Source organism: Megalops cyprinoides, chromosome 25, assembly GCF_013368585.1.
Source record: "Megalops cyprinoides isolate fMegCyp1 chromosome 25, fMegCyp1.pri, whole genome shotgun sequence".
In the NCBI taxonomy this organism is placed as follows: Eukaryota; Metazoa; Chordata; class Actinopteri; order Elopiformes; family Megalopidae; genus Megalops; species Megalops cyprinoides.
Window position 1 is genome coordinate 9,538,166 of NC_050607.1, and position 23,957 is coordinate 9,562,122.

Sequence of the window (23,957 nt, forward strand, 5' to 3'; positions counted from 1 at the left end):
CAAGGACATTTCTTTGTGTGAAAATGTGCTCCAATGCTTTGGTTGCTAAAGGGACGATTAGAAGGCAGGAGCAAAACCAGGGGTGCGCTACGGCCCCCTGAGTCCGCCACCCCTGACTGGCTATTTCGGACAGGGGGAGTATCGAGGGGGGGCGGGGTGCAGGGGGTGGGCAGTGAGGTTTTACTGGAAAACAGCAGAGGGAGGAGGAGGTGAAGGCGGGAGGGAAGGAGCGAGATGGGAGGTGGGGAGGAGTTACATAAGAGAGCTGTGCAAACAGACCTGTCTTTGTGCCCGGCGCTATTTGTCTGTGCTGCGGGTTACTGTACCGTTCATGTAACGCGGATGCTGAGAGGACTCCAGCAGGGCGAGTATGTGCTTTAGCCGCGCGGCCATGTAGAGCTGACATTTTTCTGACATCTGTCTATCTGTAGACTCCAGCTGTCACTTACAGTACTGTTGGAATTGTCATAGATACAAGGGAAACTTGTACCCTTGTATCTATGACTCACTAAAAGCTTCTTGCCTCTTTCAGAGGTTAATCTGTTGTGTAAGGTAATTATGTGCACTTTTAGGGGTCTGTTGGCTCTTTAGAGTATATAGATCTAAATTATGTACATAACGATATACAGAAGTGTAGATGATTGTTGGATGACGTGGGATCATCATTTTATCAATTTATCATTATTTGTGTGTCAGTCAAGTTCTTCAAGCCATGATCACGTTGCAGCTGTGCTTGACATAATCTCAACAGGGAAAATTAGTCTTATGAGAACCTGTAGATGACTTTGTGTATTAATCATATTATGTCAGCTTTGACCCATCAAGACTTCTAGGAAAACCTTTAGCAGTTTTTGTCCCAGTTATATCACCCTTACTTAATTGCTTTTAATTTCCAATTAATTGTATTTAATTAATAGTATTTTTTATTTGTTGTTATTACCTTCCTGTTAATAGAATGCAGGTTCTACCACTGAATGGTAGAATAATACTGAGTGTACGTAATCCTATAGTGTCACAAAGTTCATTTTTTCTGTCAAGTGTTTTGATACTTTGATAAAACATGATAAAACATTTGATATTTGTTAGAGAATCTCTGTAGAACAGTTGTAATACACTTGTTTTGTACTGTGCCTACAGGTGCACCCACAGCGTTGGGGCGCCATCCCATAGTGGGTGTGTGGGTCAAAGGGACAGAGGGAAGTGGGAGGGGGGGAGGGGCTGAATGGGTCTCCAAGGAGACGACCGTGTAGAAATGATGTTTGGGGAGGGGGCACTGTGGCTGCTTTGCCAAGAGAGGGAGGCAGCACAGGTTGGGGCCTTTGATATGGGAGAGACTTTATTGAACCCCCCCCTCTGCTTTCTCTCTCCCTCCCTGTAAAACACACACTCTGCTCCCCTCCATTATCCTGACTTATCCTGAAGGTCTGCTGCTGTGCATGGCCTGATTTGTGGGTCTCTTGCCGTGTTGTTGAATGATATGTGTTAAATGATTATATGGTTTCCCTGTGACTGAACTTCAGCTTCATTGGCTGTGGTGCCTCAAAAACGAATTCTTGGGTTAATCTGTACCCGATAGACAGTCATAGAATCACGGGCTCGACTTCACATCTGCCCCTCAAAATAAAGTCCGCTGTGACAAATCAAATCTCAAAGCAGGTACAGTATATGTTATGAAGGCCCACAGCTGTAGTTCTTACAGAGCAGCGGTGCTGCCACTGGCCTGTCTTCAGAGATGAGGTGGCTGTACTGATTTACCAGCTTGTTTTGGGCAGCCCGGATCCGCCGGTCCGTGATGTAGTGGAGGGAAGGGGTCAGCCTCCCGGGGCGTCCCTGGCATTGCCTGAAGCACAGCAGTTTTGATGAGTTCTGTGACTGTGCAGCCAAGAGTTCACAAATGCTGGGAGAGCTGGCAGGGGCGAGGGGGGGGGCATCTCCCCTCACCTTATTGTCATTCCAAGCCATGCCCCCCCCCCCAGCCCCCCTGCTTCTGGCACTGGAAGCTCATGGGGATTGTTTTTTTGTTCTCCTCTTTTGAAAAGATCCTGTTCCAAAACTTTTTTTTCCCTCCCTCTCAAAGCGAGAGGAGCCGGGGTGTGGAGAGTGACTAAACGGAGAAACGAGCCCCCTCTGCTGCAGTCAGAGACGCAGCCTGCGGAAGTACGGCGAGCGGACGGACACACGGACGGAGCCACCAGCAGCCACCAGCAGCACGAGTACGCAGGTGAGCTCAGGCAGGAGAGGAGGTTCCGGGGGGGGTCATCAAGGGTTGGAGAAACAGTATGGGAGGTAATGAGGGGTCATGAGAGGGGGAGAAAAGAGGGTGGAAAGAGGAAAACAGCAGGAAAACAGGGAAGGGGGGGGTGTTTTGAAAATAAGATGGCATCTCTCTGGGCTCTCTGGTTTTCTTGCTCATCTTTGTTTATTCACTGTAGCACTTACTCTGTAAGTCCCTTAAATCCTACATTATTTTTGTAGAGGTACAGAAGCAGAAGCAAATTTATTAAGTTCAATGTCATGTTTTATACATTTGCACGCCTGTCACGAGGTTGTGGGGTGCAGGCTGTAGAGATTGAAACTTGTGAGAGAGAGGCTGTAAACTGGAGCATGACATTAACTCTGCAGTCTTTCATGGAATAGCAACGTGGAGGGACTAGTATACTGCTATGGCTCTGTAAGGTTTTACTGAATTTATCATTTCAGTTAGATGTGGTCTGTAATAAGTTAACGCCACTGCATCTTAGGCAGGCTACTCTGACAACAGGAAGTCGCTGTTTTAGCAGTCCAGTAACGATTATGGTGACTATCTGGGGCAGTGATTGGGGAACTGTAATTTTGTAAGACAATTGTGCATTGTAATTCCTATGTTATCCTTAAGAGAAGAGTTAACTTGGTTTTCTTCAGTGGATAGCCCTGTAAACATATTGATATGTCAACTGTCAGCAATATTAGTCCAAGTGCCTACCAATATCCAAGTTCCTACCAAGCAAATGACTCATGAGCTGATTAACTGACAGCTTCAGGGAATGAATGAAGACAATCCCTGGGGAGAACAGAAACAGAAACCCACAGGGATTTATCCCAGCTACTGAGCCACATTCACAAAGGCCACAGTGCCTGTTGGAGTGCATGCCATCCACACACGTCAGCTGGAGAGGGATGTTGGCCAAATTTATTTATAATACTAATGAACAGATGACTCGGCTGTTTTTCCTGGACTGTTTGTACCTTTGGGAGGGTTTGAAAGGATAAAGATGATGGATCAGGGCCTTCCAAGATCAGGATTTAGGACTATGCTGTGAATGAATGTATTGGCGGGACCAATTTGACGATCACCGTGGGCATGTAGCTTAGCGGTAAGGAGCAGGGCTCACTGAAAAATTCCCCACTGGGGCACTGCACCTAACCCAGAATTGCCTCAGTAAATATCAAGCTGTATAAATGGATAACATGTAAAAAAATTTAAACCTATGTAAGTCGCGCTGGATAAGAGTGTCTGCTAAATGACAATAATGTAATGTAATGATTAGGCTGTGTAAAGTAAAATCCATCTTCGTCTCTTACCTCACCTTAGTTAATATGAATTTACAACATACAGTGCTTAAAAATCTTACAAGTTGTGAATCGTTTAGATAGTTATTCAGGGGACATCATTTGGGATTTTAACCCATATGCCGCAGGTTTAGTGTACAGTAGCCTAGCCCTCATTCTGCATTGCTTCATGTATAACCTGCAAACATTACACTGTCCAATCCTTACCAACAGAGCGGAACAATCAGGACCAATCACTCAGCTGGCCACCCGGCTCCTGCAGACTGCCAATCAATCAGCTCACAGAGGGCGTCGTCACCATGCAGAGGGAGGAGCCGCCGGCGGGGGAGGAGTTTGGCTATGACTGCATGCCCACGCTGGAGCGGGGGGCGGGGATGGGGGGCCGCCGGCCGGAGCGCGACAGCTACACGGTGGACGTGCGCGCCAGCGACCTGCACCTGCCCCACTCCCAGCCCATGCACCCCTGCCTCAGCTACAGGGCCTGGCTCTACAGCGTCCTCATCGGGGTGAGGTGGGGGGGGGGGCGACCTTCGTTGATCCTGGATCAGTGACTGGCGAATGAAAATGTTGCACAATATACTATGCACTGGTCAGGGGTCAGCATGGAGAGGGTGGGATGGTTTAGAATGGCAATGGGGCATCTTGGAGCATTAGCTGTGTTACTTTATTGATTGGGTGTAGCCTAGCAGTATTAAACATGCTGATTGGTTAATTTGATGTAGAATAGCATCACTGGCTACAGTATGTGGATTGGTTGATTTTATCTAGACTAATGTTGATTGGTGCATCTGGAATGCAGCTGTGTTTCTGTGCCAGTGTCAGGTGTGATGATTGGTTGGTTAATTGAGTGTGCATGTTCTCCCTCAGGGCAGTCTGTTGATCACAGCAGGGTTCTCTCTGTACCTGGGCAACGTCTTCCCAGCCGCCATGGACTACCTGCGCTGTGCAGCAGGCTCTGTGAGTACACCGGCCTTGTTTCTTACCTGATCGAGCACTAACATTGGTATCACATCCCGTCATTGCTGTAGGAACTTTACACTTGCTTAGAAACTCACTCTTGGGTGCACACTATTGGCATATATGCAGTGAAGGTGGCGCTGACCCAGGATGGATTAAATCTTTTTACACCCAATGGTTGGGGTTAGAATCAGGGTTGAGTAAGCTGATCCTGGATCAGTTATTGGGGGGGGGGGGGGGGGGCAGCATGTGCACTGTACATTGCTGTGTGTGTGTCTCATCGCTAAGGATGCTGGAGAAAGCCACCATGTGTTTACACTTTGTGTCTTACAGAGTATCCCCGCAGCGGTGGTGAGCTTCGCCATTGCCAAGAACAGACACATTGCAGTAAGTACAACCAGTAGGTCATATCCATCAGACACACTGGCCTGTGAGAGGATGACCCAGCAGTCATTGGTCGATCCCAAAAACAAAATTGCAGCGCCGTACAATACCTTAAGGTGCAATCTGTGTAAAGACATTTTATTATTGTACGGTATTTCCTTATTTCCAGCTGTTGAATGTATTTGAAAGTTTGTTAACACATGAAGATGAGTTTGAGAAATATCACAGAAAGAAGAGTGTGGAATGCATACAGTCAACATTCTACAAACTTTAAAATTGGCTCAAATGCAACTCAACTCATACCAGCCTGTCAAATTTTGACAGTTGCCATCAAAAACCACACTGTAAGACAGAAACATGAGGCCCTTAACACATCTGTCAACTAAATGTGCAATCCAGGTGTATCAAATAGGTAACATTAATGACTCCAAGTAATAACGTTTTGTCTCTGTATTGCGGCACCTGTTCGCGGGTGACAGGTGTCAGATTTCCAGGTGGTGTTCGTCTCCACCTTCGCTATCACGACCACCTGCCTGGTGTGGTTCGGCTGCAAGCTGGTGCTGAGCCCCTCTGCCATCAACGTGAGTCACTGTGTGGTCGCTTGTGTGTGTGCGTGGCCGCTTGTGTGTGTGTGCATGGTTGCTTGTGCACATGCTCGCTCATATCACAGAATGACTCCCAGCTGCTTTATACTACAGAAGTCAGGGTGACTCCCAATCCTACGAGCCATCAAAATACAAGACAGTTTACTGCCATACGCAAGTTACTGGTTTGAAAATGAGAAGATCCCATTCAGGAACAGTAGTGATATGTCTGGAATTCTTTAGACACGAGTGAGTTGAGCCACATGGTGGACTGTCTCTCCCTTTCAATGACAATCCTGTAGTAAGCAGTGCTGTGCTATGTAGGAATTCAGTTAAGGTAAGTGTCCTGCTATGTAGCTGCCCTCTCTTTCACTGAGTAACATTTGTCTCTCTTGATCTCTGTCAAGATCAACTTCAATCTGATCCTGCTGATTCTGCTGGAGGTTCTGATGGCCAGCACTGTCATCCTGTCCGCCCGCTCCGCGGAGGACTGCTGCAGCCACAGCAAGGTGTGTGTGTGTAGTGTGTGTGCGTGTGTGTGTGTGTGTGAGTGCACACGTGTGTGAGCGCCTTGGAGGACAGCTGTCATGCTGTACTGCTTCCTTGTTAATCCAGACCAAAATATGGGATGAGAGATTTGCCATTGTTTCTCCCAAGGGATGGAGGATGGTAGGGTGGACTTTGTCCATATATCTGTACTGAATTAGACTCAGCGGTGTATCGATGGTTTAATTTTTGCTTTTTAGATACTTTGACCTTAACATTGACCACTACACGGTTTGGCTCGTTGTCTAAAAGCATTGATTGAATCAGCACCAGTGCCAACACACATGGAATCAGAAAAATGGCAGTTATTGAAATGATTTGCACCTTTACCCTGTTTTGTATTATGATTTGTTTTTCATAAAAGTAAGTAGGAGAGTAAAAAGGAAGGATTTCTTTGGTCATTTATGCAAAATGCAAAAATCCAGTGAAAAATCTAGTTACCCCGTTTGCCTGCTTTTCCCTCTTCACTAACGTTTCAAAATATGAGGCAGGACCCGGGTTTATCTGCACATCATTTAAATGCAAGGAAAAAGAATGCCACATTCGAGTGTAGCTCAGTCTGTGCTCATATAAACATATCCCTGTGTGTCTGTCTGCGTATCTGTTTGGGTATCACTCTGTATTTCTGCCTCCCTTTCTGTGTGTGTGTGTGTGTGTCTGCCTGTCTTCCTCCTTCCTGCTGATATCTCACATTTATGTAGGAGACTGCCTCTTTCTGGTTGACTTCCTCTCTCGTGATGCTGCGTGTGTGGTCATCTACCTGTCTGCGTGAGTGCGTCAGACTGCAGGTGCACGTGTTTTGTGAGTGTCTCTCTGTTTGGCTCTTTTTCCAAACGTCCTCCCTGACCCGATTCCCCCCTCTCCTCCAGCCAGTGACGTGTGAGGGGCCTGTGGTCCTGACTCCGCCCACTTTCCCCACCCGCCTGCTCAAGGCCTACTCAGTAAGTTTCTATGAAGACACATGTGGCAATGTAGTATAGCAGTGTCATATCGCATGCATGTGTGTTTGGGTTAGTGTGTAAAAATGAATAGCTTGCACAGTTAGTCTTCCCTCCCCTAGTAGCTGGGGTGATAGTGTGAAGGTGTGAGAAAGTATATCAGGATGGGTGTAGATTGAGAATAACATAGATGTGTACTGTTATACTCTGTCCAAGGTAACTGCAGTGAATGGTCTGTGTGTGTGTGAAGCAAAAATGGTGTGTATAAACTCTAACTCTCCTCAGGTTATTGAGGTGATTGTGGGAATCTCTGCTGTTTTTGGGGGTATCATTGCTCTCAACATGGATGCTCTGGTCCCAGGACCCTACCTGTCCGTCACCTTCTTCTGGATCTTAGTGGCCGTAAGTGAGGGTGACTGTGTAGAGCGTGGGAGGTTTGGAGGGCTGTCATTGTCACAGTAATGACACATAGAGAGGACTGACACTACTGTTAACGTCCCTGCTTGTGTTCTTCTTTGTGCCCCTCCCTGTGCCCACGGACGGCCATGCATCGCTCAGTGTTTTCCCAGCGCTATCGCTAGCCACGTGGTGGCGGAATACCCCAACAAGTGCCTGGTGAGTTCGCGCCGCTCTGTCCTCGGTGCTTTACCTGGATTAGGTCGCATTCAAACCGCAACCGCAGGTGTGGTGGTAAGAGCTGACCCTCAGAGGTTCACTGGTTCTACGTGAATAGTCGTTGTGTATGATCTGTAAACGATCTGTACTTCCTCTAATATTTTTTTGGTGATTTCAAATCATTTCAAGAGTGACTGTAGTGTGAATAGCCGCTAGGCCTGGATTCTGATAGCCACAGCCCAGCTGGTTCATGGCTGCCTTTCAATCAGATGCCTATTAAATAGTGGGAGGCTTGGTGATTCGCCTTTGCATCCAATCAAAGAAAGTAATAACACAATCAGTACCAAAGGGGAGCAATGAAATGACACTTTGTGGTTCTCTGGGGACATGTTCATTTGAGTCTACCATGAAATGACTGTAACAGGACCAAACTGCTTGTAAATAACATCTTGTATCAAGAATTACTGGTGACTTGATATTTTCTGTCAAACACATCTGTTAAATGTCTCCTCCTATCTATCTTCAAATTAACCCAGTTTCACAGGAATCTTGAGTATTCTAGCAATGAAGAGTCCTTGAAAAAGCATTCATATATATTCAGTGCATCACTGAAAAGTCATAGAAAATATAAGTGCGGTTTCAGTGTGAACCTTGAATGTCCCTTGTCCTTCGAGAACCTCTCACTCTCTCTATCTCGCGCACACGTGGCTCAGGTGGAGATGCTGATCGCCATCAGCAGTGTGACGTCTCCTCTGCTCTTCTCTGCCTCCGGCTTCCTGTCCTGCAGCGTGCTGAGCTTTGTCGACATCTTCCTGCAGGAGGTCCCGGTAGCCAAGGTCAGGCCCTCACGCAAACGCCCCCACCTTACTGATCCTGGGTGAAACTTTGCATGAACCTACTACTGCGGCCATTGTTCACTCTGTGGCAGTAGTACGTTTTGTGTCTGGGGACTTGTTCATTTGAGTCTGCCATAAAATGACTGAAACACGACAAAACTGCTTGAGCAGCAGTGTAGTACAGCAGTAAGGAGTTGGGGTTGTAACTGAATGGTTGCTGGTTCAATTTCCCACCGGGGCACTGCTGCTGCACCCTTGGTACCTAACCCGCAATAGCCTCAGTAAATATCCAGCTGTATAAATGGGTAACATGTAAACATTGTATCATATGTAAGTCACTCTGGATAAGAGTGTCAGTTAAATGCCAATAATGTAATGTAATGTTTTACTTTGTTCTTAGTACGCAGTCATTGTGTGGATAAAGACATTAGATGAATGACACCTGAGACTTTGCGTGCGTGTGTGTGTCTCCAGCAATCCTACGACGTCCTGCTGCTGATCCTCATGCTGCTGCTGCTGGCGCAGGCGGTGCTGACCCTGGTCACCGTGGTCCACTGCGCCTCCTACAAGACCCAGCTGCGCCTGGGGGGCGCGGACAGGGAGCGGTGCACGCCGCCGCCCCCCCAGCACTGCGAGGTACGCACACCGCCCCGCCGGAGGCCCGCCCCGACCCCCTCCCACCACGGCAGGACACTCAAGCTGACAGCTGAGGAGTTCCCGCTGGAGGTTCTGAGTTACTGCTGACGCGTGCCGATGTGTGTGTATTCTCATCCATTCTCCTACCGCTGAAATCAAAATTCTGGAGTTTGGAAAACTAAAAGGAGGGGCGGTCTTATTCCCACCCAACATCTTTACTGTAACCAGTTTCAAAATTTCTGTAAAAGCTCTGCAGCTATACTGTACTTCAGGGGGCCGTGAATGGGCAGGGGGTGGTCTGAGTACTGCTGAAGGGTTACTTTTGTAGCCTCCTTACATTTTGGTTCGATGTCTCCATTTGGCCAAACATACATATACGCACGTTCTAGATTTGTGTCCGCTTCACCTGTCATCAGAAACTTCCCACAGAAACTCGACAATTGACACAGACACCTGATAGTGACACACTGACTGTCCTGACCACATACACAGGCACACATTCGCACACACACGCAAACATACACACACACATATGCGCACACACACACACACACACACACACACACACACACACACACACCAATGGAGCCACATGCAGTCACCACTCAAACTGTCCGTCCCTCTCTCTCTCTGCCCCTCCTTCCTGTCTCAGCAGCAAACGGCCAATGGCAGCCTGCGAGAGTTTGACAAAGACAAAGCATGGAAGGCTGTGGTGGTGCAAATGGCACAGTGACGAGAGAGAGGGAGAGAAAGAGGGAGAGAGTGGAGGAGAAGAGAAGACAAAAAAAAAGCTATGGAGCTAAACGGTAGACAGCAGAGAACAGAGTGAGTTAAAAGGAGAGAGAAGATAAAAGTGAGACAGAGGCATCTGAGCACTCATGCCTCTCTGAAGTTTCGCTACCTGCTTTAACAATCATGTTACTACTGCGTACAATCTGTAGACCTGGAGCTGTAGGCATTACTGGATGCTCCTAATCTCTCAGTACAGTTACTAGGAAGCTCAGAGTCCAACTACTTAATGTATAGGACTGTGTTCGTCAGATGTTTGTGAATATTTAATAGAGTCTTTTAGTTTTTATATAATTAACTGCTGTGTATATTACCCGAGGGTATTTTTATTACATGTAGTTTTGTAGATATTTTGTGACTGAATAAAGTAAAGAGTTTAAATTTATTGGTGCCGTCTCTAATAAGTTTACTTGACTTGGAAATTTAAAAAGACAACTCTAAATATATCCTGTATCATACTACATAACCAAAGCACAAGAAAAAGTGCAAATCTAATGTTATTTCACCTTTATTTAGAGAGTAAAATAAAGTAAAAAATATAAACCATGGCATCTGTTTCATAAGGCCATGATGAAATTTCCTGCTGACAATTCACATGACCAACCAGCAGAGGGAGCTCAAGCCGTGTCCACAACAGGTGATGTGTCACACCAGTCCTCTGCAGTTCACCACACCGTCTGTGAGCCTTTTGATGTAACGGTGGCAGGTGATGGGGACAGAGGCTGAGTAGTGCTTTGTCACATTGTGACACACCCCTCATCACCTGTCCGTTGTTGAGTCACAGCTCAAAGGTGGTAAAATGCGATGGTTGTCAATCAGTCTATCCAGGTGACTTCCACCTCATCTGTTCTGTACCTGCCAGTCACAAACATAAGTTAAATTTCAGAAAGTGAAACTTGCCAGCCGTAAGGCAAAATGGTACCAGTGATTTGGTAGTGGGTGAACTTATGAAGGCTGTCTTTCAGATTCTCTGTCTGTCCTTTCAACTGATAAAAGCCATCCACAGATCAACGCCAGCCAAAAGCCTTCTGTGGAAACTCATTAACACAGTAGCCAGGGGCACGGGTGACAGGGTACCTTTGAGTGATCCAGGAGTCGGCCAACTCGGTCACATGACCCGACCGGAACATCTCCCATCCTGCCTGTGCGATCATCACCCCGTTATCAATGCAGAACCTGGGGAATGTGTCAGTCAATACCACATCATCAGTGCCGAGTCTCAGGGAAGACCTAGTCAATGCTCCATCAGTCAATGCGTACCTACTCAAATACCAAGAGAAAAATACATTTCTATTATAACTGTGCTTTCAGTTCAGGCGACAGAAACACATACAGTACTTACCCAATCCAGTGAAATAAATTATCTCTATAATGTGTGACCTGTAAAGCTGTGAACATTTCAAATCGCCATGGATAAGGGTGTCTCCAATGCAGCCACAATAAATCACTGTCACGCTCGACACCTCCCTTGTCATAGCTTAGGAAACGCACACACTGTGTTACTTCAAAACATTGGACTTCCTTTCCCCCCATCAACCTTAGGTTATGATACTGTACATGGTGTTACTTTATAATGGTAGCGTGGCATAGTGGTTAAGATGCATGACTCGAACTGGCAACCCTTCAGTTACAAGTCCCCACTGGGGCACTGCTGCTGTACCCCTGGGCAAGGTACTTAACTCACAATTGCCTCAGTAAATATCCAGCTGTATAAATAGGTAACACTATGAAGAAAAACTATAACTGATGTAAGTTCCTCTGGATAAGAGCGTCTGCTAAATGCCAGTAATGTAATGTAATTATAAGACGTGACTTCCTGTTTGCCGGCTCTCCCTCACCTCTCATCCGTAGCGAACAGCCGTGCCCCCCTCTCCTTGCACATGACCCCCATCATCTCCTGCAGACGCAGGTTACCTGTGTGGATCACATTGTTCTGTTTGTGTGTGTCTCACGGATTACGTTAAATATTACATGCAGTCCAAACTACAACACCCAGAGTGCTATGCGGCGGGTCAACACTCACAGCCCACACCCCCGACAATGAGCACCTCCTGGGAGTTGCAGTGTGCCATGGCCCGCTCTGTGATCTCCACCAGCATGGCAAACAAGGTCTCCTACAGAGAGAGGGGGGTGACAAGGGTGGTAAAGATGGAAGCTCTTCGATGGAAAGGAACATAAGAAGTTATCATTATTTTACTTGGAGTCTATAGTGTAGTCTAGCATTGTTTCAGGCCTGGTCTTGAACACTTCAGAGTTCTCTTTTTCCATTGCTGGTCTTGGTAATCTATTTTATGCATGTAACACTTGGCATGAAACATTGCTTCTGAGAGTGAGGATGACTGCACTTTGCACTTTGCACTGACCTGCAGAGAGAAGCACAGGTCCTCAGCTGTGCACTGGCCTGAGCTCAGCATCTTGTGTGCTGCTTCCTGCAATGACACACACATAGCACTGTTACTGACTGATGTCTGACCACTGGCAGACACACACCGTTACACAATCTCACTGATGCAAACAAACCCCCTTCTGTTACACACTCGAGCCACTCCGACAGAAACATACTCAAATACATTGACACACCCACTCTACTACTGGCTCCTCCTACTGTGAGACACTCCCACTTTTAGTGGCCCCTCTCAGTGAGAGACACACCCACGCCTGTTGTGAGAAACTCCACCAAAGTTGGGGTCAATTCAATCTCAGTTCAGTCACTTCAGGAGGTTAAATGCAATTCACAAATTGAAAACCGCACATCAGTGTCTGTGACATTTCTTCAATTAACAAATTAAATTTCTGAATTGACCAAACTGAAATGGAACTGACTCTGGACCACTCTTCATCTAGCTAATCTCATTCTCGGGGTCCTGTTTGCAGACTCCTCCAAAAATTCATCATTAGAGTGTCCCTTCCTGACTGCTGACTCCTCCAACTATTGCACTCACCTCGATATAGGACAAGATCCCTGAGAAGGACACATCCATTCCCTTCACTGTGTAGGGCAATTCCACATACTTGGTGCCCCTGCCAAAACATACCAAAAACAATCTGCACTATCCATTCCAAAGCATGTCTCCACACACAGGAAGTAATGTCAGCAGCCACTCCTCAATATGACCACATTCACACAGAGTGACAACAAACCGATAAAACACACCATAAATCCTCTCGCAGTCAATCTTTCCACAACAGGACTTTTTGTCACTCTGGACAGGACAATTTTCTGTGTACAGAACATAGGACAACACTAATGCACAAAAGTCCACCAAGAGACAAAGACGGGTTCCCTGGACTTACCTCTTGGCCATTTGCTCAATGTTGTACCCAGGACTGGGGTCATTAGAGATCTGAAAATAAGTTAAGACTTTCAGATTTTCAGCTGCCCTAGTTGCTCCATCGAAAAACTGATCACAGATTTCAAGCAGCAGGCAAAACTGACATTCAACATTCTCAAAAAGATTGCTTCGATTGGTTGATCGTGCCAAGTTCGTTTACAAAGCATGTTAGACAGTGAAACCAAAGTTGCTCCCCACAGCATTAACTTTTTAAAAATTCAGAATGAACAGAATCATTATACACTGGTTTGCCACATGTCCTTGCCCAGGGTTACTTGTATATCAAAGAAATATGCCAGGAGAGGCTCTAATATATTGCAAATATTGGCCTGGCTTGATAAGCTACTAGATACAAAGCACAACCTTACAGAACCCTACATACAACCTTACCAACTGACCTTAATGACCCTGGCGAAACGGTCCAGGCAGTTTCCCACGGCGATGTCGATGGTCTCCCCAAATATCCTGTAGCGGCGCTCTGAGTACGCGATCACCTGGCTCCACAGAGGGGCAGAGCAGTCGCCCCCGATGTGAGCTTCACCAGCACTAAGTCTGCTACTGAAAGCACCCAGCTAAGCCGAATATATGCTTTCCTCTTCCTGCACAACAGCCTGGCTAAACAGCTCACCAGCAAAAATAACACATTTTGGTGACAGAAAAAAAGTTTATTGCATAGTATATTTTAGGCTGCTGCAAGGAAAACACCTCCATTACCTTAGGTAAACGACAGTGTCATTATTAACTTTCCCTTATTATACTTCAGGACCCCCTTGAAAACGAGATGGTACATCTCAAGGGGTTATTCCTAATAAAGAATTTCCCACCTATAACTCAAGCAATTCACATGATGAATTCATAATTACTCAGTGGGCCCATGTGTGACCAGGAAGGGGCGCTGACCTGTGTGTTACCCCCGCTGACATACAGCACAGTAGGGTTGTTAGCATGGGTGATCAGACGCCCCATCTCGATGTGCCCGATGCAGTGGTTCACCCCCAACAGCGGCTTCCCCCAAAGCTGGGCCACTGTCCTGGCCACCAGAGCCACCGTCACCAACGGGGCACCCATACCTGGGCCTGGGGGAGAGCGAGGGGACCAGGGTGAGAACGAGAATGAGATTATTAGCATTAGCATTATTAGTGGTGCTAACAGCGATTCCAGTTCATTTCCTGTGTGAAATAACCCAGCCTTATCCAGGGAAATTCACAAAAATTCACTTACACATGCTTGTAGATACAAGCCTGTTTAAGACAAGTTACAAAAATGACCTCAGCGTTATATATTATTTTAAGCATGTACACAAAGTGTGTGTTGTGTGTATGAGAAACATGGAGGGAGAGAAATGTCACAACAGTCCTGCCTTCATAATTGATAAGGTGTAGCGCACTCACCCTTTGTGTAAGCCACACAGTCAATGTCAGCGGGTTTCAGCCCTGCTTGCTGCAGCGCCTCCCTCAGGACGCTCAGGATAACGCTGCGATGGTGCTTGGCCGTCTCACTGGGCAGGAACCCTGGAGGGACAGACAGATGTCAGACCCACGTCCTATAAAGAAATCAATAATTTCCTGCATTATGAGTGCCTACGGCTTTCTATGGGTTGTTTCTCTGTATTTCCCCAGTACTTCCCACAACATAGCTTAACCAAATTATTTTGAATATTCTGAGTACTTATAAACTCATTCATCATCATCATCACTGCCATTTAACAGATGCTCTTATTAAGAACAACTAACAGAGGTTACAATTTTTTACATGTTATCCATTTATACAGCTAGATATTTACTGAAGTGGGTTGAGTACCTTGCCCAAGAATACAACAGCAGCGCCAAAGTGGGGAATCAAACTGGCAATCTTTCGGTTACAAGTCCTGCTCCTTAACCACTATGCTACATTGCCGACAAAGTCTTACAGGATGCATGACTGGGGAAAATACAGTAAGATCAATGCTTTATTAACTCATCTCAAAAACATACTAACATGTTTCTGATTTGTCCAACTGCATAGATGTATACACCAACGTTCAATAAAATACCAGCTGGTTTTTTACCTAACCTGACCACTTTAGGCACAGGACCTGAGGACTGGAGGAGGAAAGGACTTGCCTTGTCCCGGTGGAGTGATGTAGGTGCGCCTAGGGTTGGACAGGACCTCTCCATCCCGCACGATGCCCACCCCGATCTTGTTGGCACTGCCCTCGAACCCGATCACCACAGTCATAGCGATTCCTGCGACAAAATGGAAAACGAACTGGAGTCTCTACCAAACTGTGCGGTGCATGACGCGGACGAGGGTGTAGAATGACAAGATCCACGTGTAGCTAGGACGTAGAGTTAACATACGTTAATGTCGAATTCGTGATCATTGTCTTGAGACTTGAAACTGATCAGGATTTTAGCAACATTTACTAGGTTAGCTAACTTGCAAAGCAATTTGCTTAGGTACTGTATATAAACTGAGCTACTGTTAGATGTCTCACGTTATAGATAACTCAGACAGCGATCGAGTAGCAAATCGTAGAGATACATAGCAAAAAGAGCGTAATAAAACATACATTAGGCTGCCAGTAAGCAAATCCGTAAGCTTGCTGTCTGCCTGATTAGTTGATACCATAAATTGCCATTACTTTAGTCAGAAATCAAGTCAGCGCTCTCGTTAAGAGAGAAAATGTTTAGTTTGCAGGGCTCGAAATGCTAGATGAAATGTCCTATCGGCTACTCGGAAATATTTTATTTAAGGAATTAGCGTTTCGGTTATCCACACAAGCACAGATTTAATGAGTACAGTGACAATACCTTAAAAAACACATCAAATCCGTTGACCAGGCTGACAGCTCTTTCGTCGCGCTCTTATTTCCTCATACTCACGAAGAAAGGACCGCAAAAAAAAGCTCACCAGACGCCCCATACTACATCCGAACTAAATTAACACGTCCAGAAAACGTAATTAATCGTTAAATTAACAGTTAACAGACAGTATTGTTTTATTAAATGTATGAGGTGTGTTATTTTAAGATGTGGTTTTCTTGCAGAATACCCAGTTCCAAGTTTGAATAAACTGCAGTGGTGTTTTATCAGGCAGAAGAGAAGCCAGCCCCAAGCGGGCTCACGTTTGACTGCGATTCAGTTGAGCAAAGCAGTGGTATTGTTCAATGAGGCTCATGCGGAATTGCTGTCGCTAGCTACTTGTTTGGGTGTGCGCTCGTTTGATCAGGAAAAAAAGTGTACGGTAAGAGCCTGTTATCTACGAGATGTAATCTACACTACCTGTGATATCAAGGTTATTCGACTGCACCCGAGAAGTGTTCCCGTTCATTCATTAAATCAGAGAAATTAAAGTCAGATTGCAAGGCCGGTGCACGACCACAGGCTTCGCCGGCCTCACGTCCATTTTCATGAACCTATGCACTTAGCTTAATTCGTGCAAGTAGGTCAGAACTTTTACCTTGATTTTGTCCATTTTGAAACCGAGAACATTTGGTCGGTAGCTAGGTGGATGGTATTTTTATCATGCAAAATGCATTTAGTTTAGTGTGCACATTAAGTGATTGGTTAATTCAAACTGCACATCGATTGCAAATGTATTGTTCTGCAGCGTCCAATATGTGTCCGTTAATCCGAACTGAACTAACGTTAACAGCCTGTGTCTAATTATGTACGAAACCATGCAACGGTTGTTCAGAATGAAATCGAAAATGCATTGCTTCTTAAAGACTACGGTGGCTAACATTTGAACAGAGACAGCGATTGTGTATACCCTTCGTAGTCAGAGATGCGATTTTTTGGCCTCTGTGTGTGTGCACGAATTGGGCCTGCAAAGTAGTTCTGACTTCTCTTCGTAGCTCGATAACTAGTTTTGCTAGTGAGCCATTTATATCCAGTGGACGCAGATGCACCCTGGAGATTTAGTAGGATAATCACCATTTTCCAGCAATTCGTATCATTTTTTTCCTCTGTGCGCGGCTGGATTAGTCTAACAAAGCAGGCGTTGTATTCTTACTCGTTCATAGTCTGTTAGCGTCTTAGATCTACAAATATTTTTTCTATATTTGGCATATCTGAATCCAATTTTCTCATACGCTGTTGCCTTATTAAATTTCAATAACCGTTTGAATATTTTCTGGACAATAGTAGGCAATGCAAAAATGCATGTTATGAATCATTTTCAATAAATATCAATATTTTTCATGAAGTATTGAGTTTGTGTCGGACCACCCATATTGGTGCTGTTGTATGACCAGCTCGTCTTTCGGCTAGTCAAGTTGACAGGCAGGCATTGATTATTGTCAGGAGTGTACCAGTTAGTTGCACTCCTCAATCGTGTTGATTGTATTTTACCGGTTGTTCCAGGCAGAAATTTCCTATAAGTGCGGTTTCCAGCACCAGTTTTGCTTTTGCTTAAAATGGCGAAGCTATTGTTGTTGCTGGGTAATTCGGTACAAGATCACTCGCCCGTATGGGCAACTTCTGCCTCGAGCGAAAAACGTCCTGTTTGCATCCGTTGACGTCGTTGCATTGTGTTTCAGCGGTTAGGGTGCTCTGGTGTGTGCGTGTTGCGTGCCTGCGCGGAGTGTGTGGAGACAGACGGATTGCAAAGATGTCAAAGAGAGGAAAGAAGAACAATGATGACGCGGCGGATGTGGAGCAAGACAACGGAGCAGGTACTGAAAATAGGCGTCAACGATACAGTGCGAACCCTGAGCCAGGAACAGGACCCTTGTAATGCGACTGAAGACCAGAGGTCTGACTAAAGTTGGCATTTATTTAATGAAATATGCTGAATTAGATGCCACCTGTATGGAAGGTATGGTAGAGTAAGAAGACTTTCATTATGACAGCAACTTGACAATCTTCTACAGATTGTATGGCAAAGAGAACAACCAGCATATTCTCCTTACAAATATTGTCATTAATTCTTCCTGGACTTCTCATTTTGCAACATTTCAAGTTGGTGTAAATGACTTCATTTTCTGTAACCAGTTACCCACATCACCCTTTAATCTCCAATTCTGTAATGTCTCCCAGCTCCAAATGCCAAGAAGGCCAAGAAAGCGAAGGAAGCTGAGGCCCCGGTGATGTATGAGGACCCCCCTGATCAGCTGACCACCAAGGACGGCCAAGCCGCCAACCTGAAGATCACCTCCTGGAACGTGGACGGCTTGCGTGCCTGGGTCAAGAAGAAGGGGCTGGACGTGAGTGTGGGAGGAGGGTGCCAGGTTCTCCATCAATGTGTGACCTCAGTGTAAAAGAGTCATGAGCAGTCAGCTCTGTCTCTACTGGGAAGAGCTTGTTTGTTTCTCTCTCTCTCTCTCTCTCTCTCTCTCTCTCTCTCTCTCTCTCTCTCTCTCTCTCTCTCTCTCTCTCTGTCTCTTGCTCTTGTTTCACGTATGTCATATTCACATATATTATGTGCAGTGAAGACTTGTTGGCATCCATATCCAAAGTAATCTGCCCTCTGCAGTAGAAGCTGTTGAGCTAAATAAAGGGGGGAAGCTTCTCATTCTGTTAGTACATATGGAGCTGGTTGAAGATAGACACATTAAATGAGTTACATTGAATGAGTTCTTCAGATGGTAATGTTCTTTGTTATAAATGCCCTGAGTTGCCTGTGTGATTGGCTGCTTGGCTGCGTTTGCCCTGTGTGATTGGCTGCTTGGCTGTGTCCGCCCTGGGCAGTGGGTGCGTGAGGAGGCCCCGGACGTGCTATGCCTTCAGGAGACCAAGTGCGCCGAGAAGGCCCTCCCACAGGACATCACCTCCATGTCTGAGTACCCACACAAGTACTGGGCGGGATCAGAGGAGAAGGAGGGCTACAGCGGGGTGGCCATGCTGTGCAAGACCGAGCCCCTCTCTGTCACCTACGGCATTGGTGAGCCTGACAGCACCTTCCCACAGCAAAAGGACCATGTTTGCAGCAAACAAGTGTCTGATATACTTAAGTTTTTTAACAATGTAGCATTTATCGGATTTCAGAAGTTAGATACAAAGTAAATGATTACCTATTTCTGTTGCAGTTAAAACACCCATACCCAAAAATATTAAACATATTTTGCTGAAATATTTGTTTTCCTGAAGTGTTGAGAAGGAAGAATACACACAGGCATGTGAATATATAAAACTAGCTTAATGGTTAAAATGGAAAACTATACATATGTTTAAATTGCTTATTGAAAACAAGTGTCATTTTTGCAACATATATAAACTTCGTGCATTGTTCTTGTGCCCTACTATGCAAAATTGCTTTTTCTGCAAAATGTGAACCCCTTGGAAACTGTCCACTTCCTGGCTGTTATAAGTATGTATTCCAGATAGCCATCGTTTGTGCTGCTTGGTCGTGTGTGCTCACAGTGCACTGTGCCCTGCCATTCTCTCCCTGTCTCCACCCACAGGTAAAGAGGAGCACGATAAGGAGGGCCGCGTGATCACCGCCGAGTTCCCCAAGTTCTTCTTGGTGACTGCCTACGTGCCCAATGCCAGCCGGGGGCTGGTGCGGTTGGACTACCGCAAGACCTGGGATGAGGACTTCCGGGCCTACCTGAGCGGGCTGGACCAGCGCAAGCCCCTGGTGCTGTGCGGCGACCTGAACGTGGCCCACCAGGAGATCGACCTGAAGAACCCCAAGGGCAACCGCAAGAACGCTGGCTTCACCCCCGAGGAGCGCGAGGGCTTCAGCAAGCTGCTGGAGGCCGGCTTCGCGGACAGCTTCCGCGAGCTGTACCCACAGCAGGAGTACGCCTACACCTTCTGGACCTACATGATGAACGCCCGCTCCAAAAATGTCGGCTGGCGCCTGGACTACTTCGTGCTCTCCCGCGCCCTGCTCCCGAACCTGTGCGACAGCAAGATCCGGAGCACTGCCATGGGCAGCGACCACTGTCCCATCACCCTGCACCTGGCCCTGTAGCCACTGGGTGCCCCTGCCCACGCTCACCTCCTCATGCCAGTCACTTATGCTCCCTTTCCTGTTACTTCATCTTGCCTACTGAATACCTTCAGACCACACCAACCTGTCCAGAATTGGGTCACCCAACAATAATCCAAACCCCAGCTATTATGCATAACCTGTCCAGTTTCTGGTGGCAGGATCTTATCAAATCGTGTCAAATTACCTGTCCTGTATTTTCCTGTTTTAATGAAACCTCTGACCTTTGTTCCATTTCAGCTGTGTCTAACAGTTGTGATAATCATACTGTCTGTAATCCTACCTGTGTCGTCTCGTCTCAGATGGAGAAGAGGTCTTCAATCTTACTAACCTTCTCACTGGCCTAGGCCTTGTCCTTCGGTTCTTTCTGCCTTTTGACGACAGGGCCATCTGAAACTAGTGCTCATGCCTCGTATGCTAAGAGCTTATGCATTAAGCTGTCTGTGACCACTCACGCCCATAGGTCACCACTGATGTGACACAAACCACCAGGCAGCCTAACAATGGATACTTTAACACTACTGACCACAGTCTTCCTTCTGTGATCCCATCATATATGCTATACTGTGCTGTACTAATTGGTTACAGCTTAAAGCTATCTAGGTTGCTCCTGTGACACTTCTATGATTTTTTTTTTCTTCCTCTTGAAACAAATGTATAAGCCCTAGTTGTCTCTGTTGGAGGACATCTAGTGTTCTGTAAGTGCTTAACATTTTCTGCTGTTCGGTGTGTGAACATCTGGTCTGTCATTTCAACTTTGCCCCTCAGCACCTACTGCCACTGTTAAAAAATGTCATTGATAGCGAAGGTTTGCTTTACGTTCTGGCATTGTATGGCAAACCCCTCAGACATGTATTTCTGTAGGTCTTGTATGTTGATGAAACTACTGTCAAGCATTGTTACAATTGGCAGGAACACGTGAACATGTATGGAGTCGTACAACATGGATTGCGTATTCAAAATAAAGTTTTTGATTTTTTTTTTTAAAGCCTTGTCCATGTTTTCTATGTGTTGTGTTAGTGTACTGCATTCATATAGTGCCTTTCAAGGATCTCTAAGCGCTTTACTGTGGTGATGGAGCTAGTCACCATAACAACCACCAAAGTGTCATGGCCTGGGTGACACTTGGTGGCCGTTTGCACCATAACATACACACACATCAGATGAGGTGTAAAGGGAAGGAATTATGTAGACTGTTAAACTGGAGGATGATTATATGGCAAGATATAAAGAGCCAGTTGTTCCAAGGGATGTGTCATGGATGCTGCAAAGTCAGACATAAAGTCCCCTATGGAAGTTGTCAGATCAATGTCTTGTGTCATCTAAAAAGAAAAAGAAGGCACTCCATATGGGAGACGAAATATCCATATGGTAGACGAAAAGCAGACCAAAGGAGTTGTGGCTGAAGAGGTGAAATTCATTGGTGGTCTGCCAAGTCACATGTCAGCCTTAACAGTCACATGACAGGAAAAAGATTGGAGATTAATGGCAACTTGGATGATGTGGACAGAGGGCTGGATTTCTGGACTGAAAGTGAGAATGGGAACACACTGTGTAGATCAGGACTTGAACAGGACCACCCCTTGTGACACTGTGCCACACAGCTGGCTCTGAGCTCTTTCCTGATGAACAAGATGATTTAAGACAATCACAAAAAGAGCAATAGGAAAATCCTGCTCAAAATGCACACGTGATTAATGTTCAGCTCTGATCTCAAAGCCACATTAGGAGGTTATATTCACCATGAATGTTCCTGCCCATTTGTCTATGCTTACTGCAGGGGACAGGTCTCAGGATACAGATCATAGTAAAGAAAGCTGTCATTGTCATATTCCGTTGCAAAGAAGGACTGCTCTCAGTAAAAAAAACACACAGGGGTACATTCTCCCTGCTGTTTCATTTGGTAATGCAAATTACATTAACCTAAATTTATATTATAGTCACTATATGTAGATAAAACTGCACACCAGACCAAACTCTGCATTGCTGTGTAGAAGAAAAAACTAAAACAGACTTCTACTCACTTTAGTCTCTGCAAATCTAATTTCATGTCATTATATCATACTTCTCACCTCTCAACTATACATATCCACCATAAGTTTTCCAGACAAAGAAGTTGCACGCATAATATATGTTTATTAGCACCTGATACACAACATTAGTAGGTGTGAGGTACAGAAATACTTCATGTTATTGTTCGTGTGGACCCTGTGGTGGGTACTGAACCTCACCATCAGGGCAAAACTATAAATGACATCAATGATATGACATCACAGCACAGGAGAGGCTTGGAGGTGCCAAGATACTGAAGGCATCTGTTAGTGTCACTGATACAATACTTTACACACAGTACACACTGATATACAATTAAGGAAAGGCAAGAAGAAGGAAAGTAAAAGCAATAGGAATATGACAGAGAATACAGGATAGGAAAGCTGTAGTGTCTGCTAATGTGATTCAGGCAGTAATTCTCAGTGAGGCAAGCATTGGTACTGATAAATCCAGTGTCTTCAGTTGTCTGTCAATACTGCAAATAAAATCTCATGATTTTGGTGGTGCATATAACAATAACTATGATGCTTAGGAAAAAGATGAAGATTGGAAGACCGTTAACTTTTCTTCATTAAGAAGCGAACGGAGAGAAAACACATGCTTATTGGATCAAATCTCTTCGTTTCTAAGGCTTGTGTGCTTCCCTGTGTTCTTCCATTTCTTTTAATCAGTATCTTCAATGAATCTCTTCACACAAAAAATTGCATCCAGTTTTGAAAACTGCATGTGCAAAACGTTATTCATAAAAAACTAGATCTTGATCTGCAGGTCTGCTTTTCTTTGCCAAAATTACTTCCTAGAAAGAATAAAATGTTTCTAAATCATTGAAGGTCTTCTTCATATACGAGTTTAATATGGAAATTTGTTAGCCTTCATCTTTTGTCATCTGCATAAACCTGAACTGAACATGTTCAGTGAATCATGCTGAAACCCCTGAGGATCAACCGAACATTGATCTGAGGGCCTGGAAGAGCATGTCGTCGACCATCACATTTGTGCTGGACATAATGGTGTGATCCACAGTATAAGCATATTGCATGACACACCTTGTGACGTCCATCTCTGTTCGACTATACTTGCTCTCATTGTCGAATTCCAAACAAGCTGCCAGATGGACCTTGGCTCTGAATTGCAGGGGCCAAAGCACTATGGACACCGCAAGAGTAAGGACAAACAAGGGAACTGGGGGGAAGAGCTTCTCATCTACACCATCCGGAACAACGTAGGGAATGAGGATTCGATTGGCCGCTTGGAAAACGCCCCTTCTGCTCATTAGGTGAACAAAGAGGCGCCAGACATCTTCCGTTGGCTTCACGGGGTGAAGTATGATCCAAGGGATTTCTGGGTAAGGACTGCTGCTCATACTGTTCCAGTGCTGGGGCAAAATCCTGGGGAAATGAAAAGGGGCCTCGTTGGGTGTTACTGCATTGGAAAACGCTCTGTCCTGGGGCTGGATAGAACCCGTGGCTATGCCATAAGCCACATTGGCATCTATGAGGCAGTTCCAAGGAGAGTAGAGAATGACATCTTCAACAGTGCCCAGAGGCATCAGGCACCTGGCTGGCATGAAGCGGGTCATGGTGCTCCCGTGGGCAATGATCACAATGTCCAGCGGCTGCATTGCCCTCTTCATCCTTTCCTCCTCTTGCTCGAGTTTCTGTAAAAGGAACTGATAGAAGTACTGGACAAGGTTCACAAACCACGCAGCGTGACACATGTCTGCTAGCCACGCCAAGACGACAGGATCAGTGCATCTCTCTCTCACAAATCTCAGTAGCTCTTGGCCTGCGCTAGTTAGGGTGTGCGAGTATTTCTTCAGGC

At 45.7% G+C, this 23,957-nt stretch overlaps 3 protein-coding genes across 4 annotated transcripts; 2 read left to right on the forward strand and 1 right to left on the reverse strand.

Moving 5' to 3' along the window:
• Positions 1-274: 274 nt before the first annotated feature.
• Positions 275-10,039, forward strand: mlc1 (modulator of VRAC current 1). 2 transcript variants are annotated; one of them, XM_036520324.1, is made up of 13 exons: positions 275-368; positions 2,078-2,221; positions 3,763-4,055; positions 4,417-4,506; positions 4,840-4,893; positions 5,370-5,471; positions 5,882-5,983; positions 6,890-6,961; positions 7,244-7,360; positions 7,517-7,573; positions 8,287-8,409; positions 8,884-9,045; positions 9,698-10,039. In XM_036520324.1, exons 3-13 carry the CDS (start codon positions 3,849-3,851, stop codon positions 9,776-9,778), a joined length of 1,167 nt encoding a protein of 388 aa, XP_036376217.1. In that variant the 5' UTR covers positions 275-368; positions 2,078-2,221; positions 3,763-3,848; the 3' UTR covers positions 9,779-10,039. The 2 variants fall into 2 exon arrangements, with proteins under 2 accessions (XP_036376217.1, XP_036376218.1); XM_036520325.1 differs by having other exon boundaries at positions 9,701-10,039.
• Positions 10,040-10,390: 351 nt separating this feature from the next.
• Positions 10,391-16,023, reverse strand: LOC118772038 (O-sialoglycoprotein endopeptidase). The gene is made up of 12 exons (XM_036520277.1): positions 15,959-16,023; positions 15,269-15,391; positions 14,558-14,677; positions 14,067-14,242; positions 13,565-13,660; positions 13,129-13,178; positions 12,777-12,855; positions 12,198-12,263; positions 11,858-11,948; positions 11,673-11,748; positions 10,912-11,010; positions 10,391-10,689 (listed from the first exon to the last, which is right to left on the reverse strand). Exons 2-12 carry the CDS (start codon positions 15,381-15,383, stop codon positions 10,650-10,652), a joined length of 1,008 nt encoding a protein of 335 aa, XP_036376170.1. The 5' UTR covers positions 15,384-15,391; positions 15,959-16,023; the 3' UTR covers positions 10,391-10,649.
• Positions 16,024-16,299: 276 nt separating this feature from the next.
• apex1 (APEX nuclease (multifunctional DNA repair enzyme) 1) lies at positions 16,300-20,998 on the forward strand. Its single transcript, XM_036520207.1, has 5 exons — positions 16,300-16,391; positions 17,689-17,823; positions 18,188-18,354; positions 18,839-19,031; positions 19,552-20,998. Exons 2-5 carry the CDS (start codon positions 17,760-17,762, stop codon positions 20,064-20,066), a joined length of 939 nt encoding a protein of 312 aa, XP_036376100.1. The 5' UTR covers positions 16,300-16,391; positions 17,689-17,759; the 3' UTR covers positions 20,067-20,998.
• The last annotated feature ends 2,959 nt before the right edge of the window (positions 20,999-23,957 follow it).

Excerpts from the sequence above, each read along its gene's own strand:
- mlc1 (XM_036520324.1), top strand. The coding sequence starts at position 3,849 with ATGCAGAGGGAGGAGCCGCCGGCGGGGGAGGAGTTTGGCTATGACTGC. Across the intron at positions 4,507-4,839 it reads TGCGCTGTGCAGCAGGCTCT|AGTATCCCCGCAGCGGTGGT; the intron begins GTGAGTACACCG and ends TGTGTCTTACAG. Across the intron at positions 7,574-8,286 it reads AATACCCCAACAAGTGCCTG|GTGGAGATGCTGATCGCCAT; the intron begins GTGAGTTCGCGC and ends CACGTGGCTCAG.
- LOC118772038 (XM_036520277.1), bottom strand. The coding sequence starts at position 15,383 with ATGACTGTGGTGATCGGGTTCGAGGGCAGTGCCAACAAGATCGGGGTG. Across the intron at positions 13,179-13,564 it reads GTTTCGCCAGGGTCATTAAG|ATCTCTAATGACCCCAGTCC; the intron begins GTCAGTTGGTAA and ends ACTTATTTTCAG. Across the intron at positions 10,690-10,911 it reads GACTCCTGGATCACTCAAAG|GTACAGAACAGATGAGGTGG; the intron begins GTACCCTGTCAC and ends TGTGACTGGCAG.
- apex1 (XM_036520207.1), top strand. The coding sequence starts at position 17,760 with ATGTCAAAGAGAGGAAAGAAGAACAATGATGACGCGGCGGATGTGGAG. Across the intron at positions 18,355-18,838 it reads TCAAGAAGAAGGGGCTGGAC|TGGGTGCGTGAGGAGGCCCC; the intron begins GTGAGTGTGGGA and ends CGCCCTGGGCAG. Across the intron at positions 19,032-19,551 it reads CTCTGTCACCTACGGCATTG|GTAAAGAGGAGCACGATAAG; the intron begins GTGAGCCTGACA and ends CTCCACCCACAG.